Source organism: Dioscorea cayenensis, chromosome 6 (assembly GCF_009730915.1).
Source record: "Dioscorea cayenensis subsp. rotundata cultivar TDr96_F1 chromosome 6, TDr96_F1_v2_PseudoChromosome.rev07_lg8_w22 25.fasta, whole genome shotgun sequence".
NCBI lineage: Eukaryota > Viridiplantae > Streptophyta > Magnoliopsida > Dioscoreales > Dioscoreaceae > Dioscorea > Dioscorea cayenensis.
This window is the reverse complement of record NC_052476.1, coordinates 3,672,741-3,683,841: the sequence shown is the minus strand read 5'-3', so window position 1 is coordinate 3,683,841 and position 11,101 is coordinate 3,672,741. Positions and strand designations below refer to the sequence as shown.

The 11,101-nt window shown below is 31.6% G+C and overlaps 1 protein-coding gene and 2 long non-coding RNA genes across 4 annotated transcripts; all 3 read right to left on the bottom strand.

Moving 5' to 3' along the window:
* Positions 1-3,465: 3,465 nt before the first annotated feature.
* LOC120262915 lies at positions 3,466-4,276 on the bottom strand. Its single transcript, XR_005537014.1, has 2 exons — positions 4,242-4,276; positions 3,466-4,013 (listed from the first exon to the last, which is right to left on the bottom strand). It is a non-coding gene; the product is annotated as an uncharacterized LOC120262915 (long non-coding RNA).
* Positions 4,277-4,289: 13 nt separating this feature from the next.
* On the bottom strand, positions 4,290-7,059 carry LOC120262914. Of its 2 annotated transcripts, none has more exons than XR_005537013.1 (3): positions 7,021-7,059; positions 5,288-5,885; positions 4,290-4,345 (listed from the first exon to the last, which is right to left on the bottom strand). It is a non-coding gene; the product is annotated as an uncharacterized LOC120262914 (long non-coding RNA). The 2 variants fall into 2 exon arrangements; XR_005537012.1 differs by lacking the exon at positions 7,021-7,059 and having other exon boundaries at positions 5,288-5,423; positions 5,532-6,390.
* Positions 7,060-7,373: 314 nt separating this feature from the next.
* On the bottom strand, positions 7,374-8,385 carry LOC120263060. The gene is made up of 2 exons (XM_039270982.1): positions 7,609-8,385; positions 7,374-7,506 (listed from the first exon to the last, which is right to left on the bottom strand). The coding sequence occupies exons 1-2, from the start codon at positions 8,157-8,159 to the stop codon at positions 7,374-7,376; spliced, it is 684 nt and encodes a 227-aa protein (XP_039126916.1). The 5' UTR covers positions 8,160-8,385.
* Between the last annotated feature and the right edge of the window lie 2,716 nt (positions 8,386-11,101).

The following is an 11,101-nucleotide window of genomic DNA, read 5'->3' as shown; positions in this document are numbered from 1 at the left end:
TATAAAATTTTATCTTATTTTTTTTGTTAATTAGGGTTTGAGGACTGGATTAGAGACAAATTAATATGTTTTAAAAATATAGTTTATATATATATATATATATATATATATATATATATATATATATATATATATATATATAATTTTAGCAACATATTTGCAATGGAATATTTTTTGTTTCTAATTAAAAACCAAATTTAAAACATCCTCAGATCCACTTCAAATCCATTTCTACATTCTAGAATGAAAATTATTCTGTTGCAAATCTGTTGTTAATTTCTGAAACGGGTTAGTAATGAAATAAATTTTGTTGCAGAATTCAGCAACGATTTTGGAATGGAATAATATCCGTTGTAATTTTGAAAATTGGAAACAGAATTATTTTGTTACAAATTTGTTGCTAACAGATTGCTATTTTGTTTGTAATAAATTAGCAATGTCCTTTTTAGAAACTAAAAAATATTGTTACTAATCTGTTACAAAATTAAAGTAGCAACGGATTAGAAAAGAAAAATTGTTGTTTGTAAAATGTAATTTTCTTGTAGTGTTAGAAGAAGTATTTGAATCTAGTTAGTAAAGTCAAAATCCTAGGAGGATCAATGTTCAAGTACCCACTCTCTTCTAATTGAATTCTCTCTTGATTATTCATCAGTTTAATAGTCTTTTTCATCTCTCTACCAATTTGCATTTCTTTGCAAGTTCGTGAATAGGATTAGATAACAAAGTTGGAGTTAGAGCTAGTACTCTCATTCCCTATAGATACAATCACCCAACCTCTGGTGCTTTTACTACTTCATACACCCTTGCCCTTGCGGTACATACGCAAAGGGTGCATCATTTGATATATATAGTAAATGAATGCTATGATAGCCAATAGATTTGTTTGATAATAGTAGGTACTGCATATTCTAAATGTTAAAAGGTGTTACCATTTCAAATACTTTTTTAAGTAGAATGTCGTTCTATACTTCTAATTTTTTTTAGTCATAACAATTCTCACACAGCAAGTGGATAGGCTCCTTTCTTACATGATTTACGTATTAGACCTCAATTTAAATATCAACAAACCCATGATTTTACCAAAAACTTAAACAAAGCTTCACACGAAGCTTTAATTGGTATAACCCACACAAAATACAGCTTTAAACTCTTCTAATAATCTTATTAATTTGGAAATGCAATCAATCAATCTTAAGAGTTTAGATATGAAAAACTAAAAACTTCCTTTTACATTAAACAACGAACTAGCAATTGTAGTATGCATTTCATATTACTTAGTAATTAAAAAAAGGGTGCTTAACAACCATTTCACAGCAAATACCTTTAAAAAATAATCAAAATTCAAGTTGAAAGAGGGAATTTAATCAAATCACAGTATCACAATTTCTAACGCTCTAAAAGAAAACAAAAGAATATGAAAATCTGGCTTAGTTGAGCACTCGAGAAATCCAAGATGGCGCAAGACAAGAGCAGGATCTTGTCATACTCTTGAGGCAAAGGAATTCATGGGAAGACATAAGAATCCAAGAATTACTGCAATCTTGGAAGATCAACGGTAGGGCTTGTAAATGGGACGAAATAGAGAAGAAGGTAGAGGATAAGTTTAGAAGCAAAGACGTGAAATGAGGGGTTGTTTGAGAACTCCCGAAGAATAGTTACTTTACTTATATATATCCCAAAAAAGTTGAATAATTGTATAAATTGTGTAACATTTATATATATATATATATATATATATATATATATATATATACCCTATAAGTTATATATTATTTTGTAAAGTTACTTATTCATATCTACTCCCATTGTCCCGTTATAAGTATTTATCTTCACTATTTCGTGAAAAGTAAAAATAGTAGTTAAAATTAAAAATTTCATGAATATTTAACTTATCTTTCCCATTTTGCCAATTCCTCTCTCTTTCCACTAAGTTGTACATTTAAGATGACAATAGTAGAGAACCGTGCATTTAAATTAATAAATTAAATTAAATTTGAAAATTAACCCTTAAATTGGGTATGTAGACATATAATTTGGGGGCATGACAAGCTTCTAAAAGTGACATTTATAATGAGACGCACGGAGAGAGTAATTTAATATATATGTATATATATATACTTTTCAGCCTAATTACAAATTCTAAAAAAAAATTTATTGTTTGGTGAATAAGTTGTATCCATGGATTATTTAATTCATAGAGACATATTTTTATATTTGTAATTTATTTAATTTTATAAATGGTCAATTTCATAGTTTTATAAGGGATATACGTAAAGCCTATAATGAAATTAATCATACTATACAGTTTATAATAAAGGATTGAGAGTCTCCTAGTGCATTTTATGTGATTTTGTTTGGTTTTTTAAATTAGTTAATAAAACTACTTTTAATTGGAAGTGTTTTAGTTTGATTGAGTCAAGGGAGAAGTATTTTTTTTTTTTTTGTATTTGAAAAAAAATTAAAAATTTTTTGGTCTAGAAAATAAAATAAAATGAATATCCATACCAATTGTTTAGAGTTTGTGACCCAAATTTTGTTTGACTCAATTCTTGTGTTAAGTCTTTTCACTACAAGAAAAAAGTCCACTACCGACGGAAATTTTTGTCGGTAATAGCAGACATTCCGTTGGTAGATATCATTACCGACGGAAATTTGGTCGGAAATAATCCGTCACTAAATCTCATGTCGGTAATGCTTTTCCGTCGGTAATAAGAAATTCTGTCGGTAAAAATAAATACTTACTGACGGAACTTTGTGTTGGTAATGATTACATTTCCGTCGGTAATAATTATTTAAAAATAAAAATTTAATTCATTTTGTCGGTGTTGTTCGTCGTTAATGGAATGTATTTGTCGGTAAAAACTATTTTTTCCGTTGGTGAAAAATATTAAATTACGATAATTCCGTCCGTAAATGGCAAATTTCTATCGGTAAAAGGTATTGTTTTTCGTCACTAAAAATAATTTTATAATGAAAAATATGTCGGTAAAGAAAATTTTCCGTCGGTAGGAAAGTTTTTTTTTCCGTTGGTAAAAAATATTAATTTAATACTATTAATCGGTAAAAGAAATAGTTCCGTAGGAGCAAATATTATTATTAGTCGGTGAAGCATAATATCATTACTATAATTTGTGTCGGTATTGTATTTTTTCGTAGGTAATAAACATTAAAATTTAGGAATTCCGTTGGTAAATGTATTTTATATTCACCAAAAACTAATTTTTTTGTCGGTAATAATTGCAATTCCGTCGGTAAATAATATACTTTTCTGTCAGGAATGCTATTATTAATTCATTATACATACATATTTTACACATTAAACCTGTATTATGCATAATATGAATATAATATCATATCCATATAACAAACTTACAAACCATAATACAATCACTTGTTCATCACAACAACAAAAAAAACATAAATTCATACTACAATCCAACAACACATGTAAGGTATATGAAGTTATAAAGTTGCAAGCAATCACAAAAAATATTAAAATAATTTTGAAGGTACTTTAACAAAACAAATGTTACCAACAACATTCTAAAGTTCATCTGAATCTACTTATGCATCTTCTCCACCATCTCCAGTAGTGGCATCCCTTGAATTAATTCTCGATTGGCTTCCTTGAGAGAATAATGTTGGATGACCGCGTTCTACCAACTCCAGGATTTTGTCCAATTTACTTTGTAACCCTGCTTGACCTTGTTGAATATCAAGAACTGTACTTTCTAAATTCTGAACTTTCTTCGCAAGTTGCTGGGTTTGCAACATACATTCATTTGTTGCAAAAGGTTGATAAGTTGAAGGTCCACATGCTGAATCAGATGTGGAAGGACATGTAGATGCCGCACTAAACAATTGTCTTGAGTCTACCCTACTCCCAAAACCATATACACTTGTGCGTGTAGCCTTTAATCCCCCAATTGCATCATACCATGACTGACTATCAAAACTTAGATGGGAAGAGATATCATCACCATATTTGTCTATCAATGCAACATTATACTTTCCTATAACACGTTTAAAAGTAAATATTAACATTTATAACTCATACAATAAAAATGAATGATAAAAAGGAAAACTCATTAACTTTTATGGCTTCATGCAAATTACATCTAATACACTTAAACAATGGCTTCATGCAAATTACATCTAATATATAAAAACAAAAATTCCATCAATTGTCGAATCAAAAACTTTAATGATAACAATTATGAAAATGACTCAAGTTCACTTACATTGACAACTCTTGGACTTGTCTGTAAAATCACCCTCTTCACCCTTAACGCTTGTGTGAGCCTGAAAAATTCTGAATATCCAACCTCCTACCTAGCTTCTTAGCCTATAGTTTTAATTTAAAAGTGTAGGAAGACATAAATAAAAGAAATAGATTGTTCATTATAAGTACTAATAATTTAACAAAAGTGACACAAAGTACTTCAATTCAAAATGACAAAAAAAAAAATATATATATATATATATAGCAGCAACATAGTACTAGCTAGTGCTATAACATAAATAAGAACAAGTATAAATAAGAGCTTGGTTCTTTCTTGTTGGAGTAGGTGAGCAAAATGAACTAATATTTAAATTCATTTCATTCATGTCCTTTTCATTCATTTACAATCCATGTCCTTTTCATTCATGAACTAGCATCACAATCCATCGATCCTTTTCATTTCATTCACATTTTTGTTTATATTTTGAGACTCAAAAATAATGCCAAAGAGCATCAAGAGCCCACCAACCAATGATCCACAAAACAGACCGTGTGTGCACAACAATGGTAAAACAAATATTTGGATCATGTTCATGCATGCATGAGTTTCAAATTTGAGAAATTTGAATATAATAATAAATATTAAAATAAAACATTAAACAAAGATTAAAAATAATAAAATAATAACTATAAAAAATCGTGCCATGTTCAACCAAATCATGCCATGTTCTAACAAAGATTAATAAAACATTTTAAGTAGATTTTATGAAACTTTAGGTGAATTGGTACTCATCATCATTGAAAATTAGTATCACTAATTATGCCATGTTCAATGAAAATTTTATTACAAAATATAATTTAGAGACTACCTTGTTCATAATGATATAGTTAAGGGATTATTAGTGTATTAAGGCTAATGAGACTACCTTCTTCATGATAAGTTGAGTGAAAGCTAACCCTTGAAGTATAAACCTTTAAGTATGAACCTATCTTTAGAAGGATCATATGGTACTATTAATATATCACAAGATATTTATAAAATATAAATACATACAAACTTCATACCATGAACAGCAAAAGGTCGTGAACCACCGGTGTGCTTTGTAATACTTCCTTCTTTCTCTGTTAAGCGGTTTGCCTTTGCTTTACCTAATTTGGATTGCAAGTAACTGTTGTTGTGACCCCCTTCTCAACAAAAACACTAACACATAATGCAACATATAAGTATTTTATATTCTAAACAAAACAAAAACAATTACAAATAGAAATATTATAAAGACATGTTAGACATGATAGAAGATTACTCTACATTTATTGGTGTCAAATGCACTCTGTCATTTGGATTTAGAGGGTAGAGTAGTCCCACGCTAGGCCCTATACTACTTGATTTAGTAGATCCATCATTTTCACTCATCAGAAGTCCACCACAAACAGGGTTAGAAGGGGTAGGGCTATGATCAGAAATAGTAGGCAAATTTATCTGCACCTCAGGAGTTGAAGTAGGTGCCTCATTAGATGATTGAATAATGGGAGCCAATGCAGCTGATGTCCTTATAGACCTTTGCAGCATTGCATGATGCAATGAAGAATGCCTTTTACCTCTATCTTTACCTTTACCTTTACCTTGTTCCTTCATGTTTCTCATGATGCCAAATTTAGAACCCTACATGTATTCAAATAAAAAAGTTAAAAACATAGACATATAAACAACAAAAATGAGAATGCAAAATATATTTGAAAGTTAGATAAGAATAAATGAACATATTTGAATGCCAATATTAAAAGCATAAATTCTAGTTTCACAAAACTCATACAAGAAGAAAAATATGAAAATAACAATACAATACATAGTAAGCAAAATATTCATAAATACAATATTATTCTCTAAGTAGTAAGAAAAGTATTAATAGTATGACTAATCATCATCAGAGGATGCAAACTCATTGTCTTCATGTTGCAATTCATCTTCAGTAGCATTATCATCATCACTGTCATCACTATATTCATCTTCTTCTTCTGACCCATCATTTCCATCTTCTTGACCATCTTCACCATCATCGACCATTATTGATGGATTCACCTCCTCAAATTCACCATCAACTAGAACTGCAGGGTCATCGAGTTCTTCTAAAAGAGTAACATGACTTGGAAAAGATACTTCAGTTTCTTGATATACCCTCTATTAGATCATTCTCATTTCTACATTAGCTTCAATGAGACGGAGATTAAAAAGTGCTCTGGCCTTCATTTTAATCTTTGCCCACCAATCTCAGCCTTTCTTTTTAAAAGTTGAGGGATAACCACTATAATAAACTACCGTAGCTTAAACGTGCGCTAAAAGCGAATAGCTCACCAGCTTGAAGAAGTGAAGTGTGTTTAATTTCAATAAGGCCATGAGGAGGAGTGTACTCTTACTCCTTTTATGCTGTGTCAAACCAGTTGGCATTTGAAAAAGTACAACCCTATTTCGAGCACAAAAATGTTTCAACACAATGACATCTATCAAAATGCCATAAAAAGTCATGAGTGCATGAGTCATTGTAGCAACTCCTTTCGCAGTACCCACTATTCATTGTGTTTCCCCATATTCCTTTGTATGGAACTTGAAACCATTTACAAAGTATCCTTTGAAGCATTGTACTCTACAAGTCGGGCTATAAGAAATCTCAATAAGACGATCATCAATTTCATCTCTATGAATCTGAACCTATTGTAGCGCAATGCTTAAAAAAATTGAGTGCATAAGCATTAGCATTATAAAATATATTACCTTTATTAATTCCACAATTTGAACTTACATAATTTTTGAACCATTGTGAAAATCTTGTATTTTGCACTTTCTTTTAGTTCGACTTCTCTTATATAAGGAGAATCTCCTTTAACCATTTCATCAAAGATGCTATCATTATGAAAGGATTAATGTTAGCAGTATAATATAAACCATATGAAGAACACTCACACTACAACTTACTCAATGTGAGGGGTGACCTCCGTGCAATTCATTAGAACATATAATTACGTGACATAGTACTCATCATCTTTTTAGATATCAAAAATAATGGCTTGCATAGAAATCACCCGGATGTGTGAAAATTGATCGAGCGTCCCATTGGTTCCATATCACCACCATCATCCATTACGTGGGCATAATTCAAGTTGTTTCCACATTGGGTTCAAAATATGATGAGCAAAAAAATGAAATTTCTTCAATAACATATGCCTCACAAATGGATCCCTCAACACAAGCCAAAATTTTCACCTTCTTCTTGATATGATGCAAAAATCTGAAAATTATATATAATAAAACCACTTTAGCATTAATAGGTGCCATATATTAAATACATGTTAAGTACATGCTATACCCTAAAGATAGAAGAGTATATTACCTTTCAAATAAATACATCCAGCGATATTGTACAGGCCCACCCACCTTAGCCTCATACGGTAGATGTATTGGTAAATGTTCCATGCTATCAAAAAACCCCGGAGGAAAGATTTTTTCCATCTTACAAATTGTTTCAATGATATTTCCTTCGAATAATATCATATGCTCGAAATGGTTTTCAGTTGAACAAATATCTCTAAAGAAATGAGATAGTTCAGTAATCACATCCCAAATTGAATTGGGCAGAAGACCTCGAAATGCAATTGGAAGCAATCGTTGCATGAATACATGACAATCATGACTTTTCATCCCATATAATTGGCTTTGGGCCTCATTTACATAATGTGCTATGTTTGATGCAAAACCATCAGGAAGTCTCAACTGTTTCACCCATGCACATACGCATTTCTTTTGCTCTTTACTCAAACAATAAAATGCCTTAGGTTTGAAAGTTTGTCCATTACTTTCAATCAAATGCAATTGTGGCCATCTACAATACAACTCCAAATCCTTTCGTGCCTTGATGTTGTCCTTGGTTTTTTCCTTTGACATCCATTACTGTGTTAAAAATATTATCAAAAACATTTCGCTCAATATGCATGACATCCAAATTTTGGCGAATAAGATTGGTATGCCAATATGCCAATATTATCAAAAACTTTCAAGCCTTAGGTTTGAAAGTCTGTCCATTACTTTCAATCAAATGCAATTGTGGCCATCTACAATACAACTCCAAATCCTTTCGTGCCTTGATGTTGTCCTTGGTTTTTCCTTTGACATCCATTCTTTGTGTTAAAAATATTATCAAAAACATTTCGCTCAATATGCATGACATCCAAATTGTGGCGAATAAGATTGGTATGCCAATATGTCAACTCCCAAATACTTTTTCTTCACTCAGATGATGGTTGTCTCCACCTCTGGAACCCTTTCGATCTATCGACATTGTTGCCATATGTAATATTAGGAAGAATTAATTCTTATCAATATTTCTTCACGAAAATCGAGGAATCGGAGAATCACGCTCCACTCTATTGCTGAACTTATCTCTTTGCTTCTGAATGGATGATCGAAGGTAAGAGAATCGCGATGACAGATACATGGCTTCCTACCATGAGTTTAATATAAAAATTTGTATGTTCCATGCGGTATGGACAAGATAATCTTCCATGAGTACTCCACCCAGACAAGATCCCATAGGTGGGAAAATCATTAATTGTCCACAGTAATGCAGCACGTAATGTAAAATTTTGTTTCCTATATGCATCATATGTCATACAACCATCACTCTAGCCCACTTTCAAGTCATCTATTAGGGGCCGTAAAAATCAATGTTTTGATTTGGATTTTCCACGAATGACCATACTAAGGAATATGCGGTTTTTTCATGCACATCCATGGTGGTAGAGTTGTACACGATGGCTATTAGTGCCACACGAATATGATTTTGAGCGAGGCGTAAATGGATTGGGGCTCGCCCTTGACTACAACCCAAGCCCTGAACATTTTGAGGTTCCATAGCAAATGATTCATGGGTGAGATTGAGTGTTGCCAAGCCTCACCATCAAGCCCGGATGTCGAAACATCATCATTACTTTTTGTTATATGCATGCTAAGTCATGTGTTCGAAAGCAATTTTTGGAAGACATATAAAGCCTTTGAAGCCTTGGTACAGAGTGGAAAATGCGTATGAGAATCTTAAAAGGAATCCCTCTTTTTGCCACTTGACTTGCCACGCTTATATCGATGTCCTCATATTGAGAAAAATTCATTTCGATTGTTTCTCTATAAAACAACATGCAATTTTTGGGCATTCATGAATTTGGACATAACCAAGTCAAGTTTTATTAATCTACTTCTTCATTTTATAAAAATCTTACGGTAAACATTTATGCTCTGCGGCGTACTTTGCTCTTTACAGCTTTGTATGAGGGCGATTAAAACGCATGACTCACTTGTGTTAAATTCAACCTTACAATTTAAAAAGTTGAGAGGCGCTGACAACTTTGTATGTTTTACACATCCGGACCACGACTTTTCTTGCATCTTGTAACAAAGAGTTGGGCTTGCTTGGATTTGGACTTTCACATTTCTCACCCTTGTTTCCGTGACCTGTGATTAGCATCAAAATCAAAACTCGTTTAACTGCATCCACTAACCATCCTCACATATAAATTTTCATTTGCCCTTGACATATCGGTTCATTGTCATTACTGCTATGTGATGACTCTCGATCGGTTGTTCTCCATGTAAAAATCAAGTAGTGTAACCATAGCGAGAAGCCTTTAAGAAAAAGGTGCTTCAGGACATTGTCGAAATTTGCCATTTTTATTATTTTGACAACCAACACAAGGACAGCTAATTTTATTCCCACAGACGAAATCATGTTGAGAAAATGCAAATGAAATAAAATCCTCAACTCCATTGAAAATAGTTAGGCGTAATGAACCCCATCATTGAGTCTGAATACATCCAGAAACGGTGCTACATCCATCGCAACTCTATTAGTATCCTATATAAATTTGGTAAGTTCAAGCCACTCAAACAAGTAGACTACTCTGTTAAAAATGGAGAAAAATATTCTAACATAATATTCCACCCTAACTAAAAAGATAATAATGCTAATTCTTTAAAGATATATCATCATCCTAATTATATCCTATTATATTTCTTTTTATTAACTTAAATGATATGTTTTACTAAAATAAAAGCACATTCATGGAAAGAAAAGAAAAACAAAATTTCAATGCTTAGTACTATATATGAACATTGATTGCTATTTTAAACAATGAAAGGATTCATTTGTTAAATAGCTATAATAACCTCGTCCAATTCTCACTGAAATTTCACTAAAAAGGGACAAATAGCATGAATGAATCAACTCACTAAAATTCTAATTTATTACATTACATATCCAATTTTTAAAGAGAACAAAATATGACTATAAAAGTAATAGAAAACCCAAAATTAGCATGAATCGACTCACTCAATAATTCTTGATTTGATATTGCATCTGATCTTCTCTTGGCACCTTTATCGTAAAAATAATCTGAATACAATAATGTAATAATCATGAGTTGGGATATATATATATATATAACATACACATGGACCCACCACGGACATACATATACCATTAACAACAACCCACACACACAGAAAATATATGTTATAAGATGTGTTGTGCATGATTCATATAAGAAATAGTGGTGGGAAAGAGCTTTTTCATCTCAAAGCCAGTGCAGATCTAACATGGAAAGGGCCCACAGTTGCCAGCCATGATAGCTTGAGATGATACAATCTCTTGTAATAATATATGGAAAATCTAAAATTTTTATGAAAATTCAATTGAAAATCATCTGCAGAACATCAAACACAAACAAGAAAATCTTAAAGATAGAGATTAAAAGAAATTAGTGAGTCAGATCCATTTTCCTTTGCATCTCACATGAAACAAAATACATCCAGTTTTGGCAAATATTCATAAAAATGGG

Excerpts from the sequence above, each read along its gene's own strand:
- LOC120263060 (XM_039270982.1), bottom strand. The coding sequence starts at position 8,159 with ATGTCAAAGGAAAAAACCAAGGACAACATCAAGGCACGAAAGGATTTG. Across the intron at positions 7,507-7,608 it reads TGGATGTATTTATTTGAAAG|ATTTTTGCATCATATCAAGA; the intron begins GTAATATACTCT and ends TATAATTTTCAG.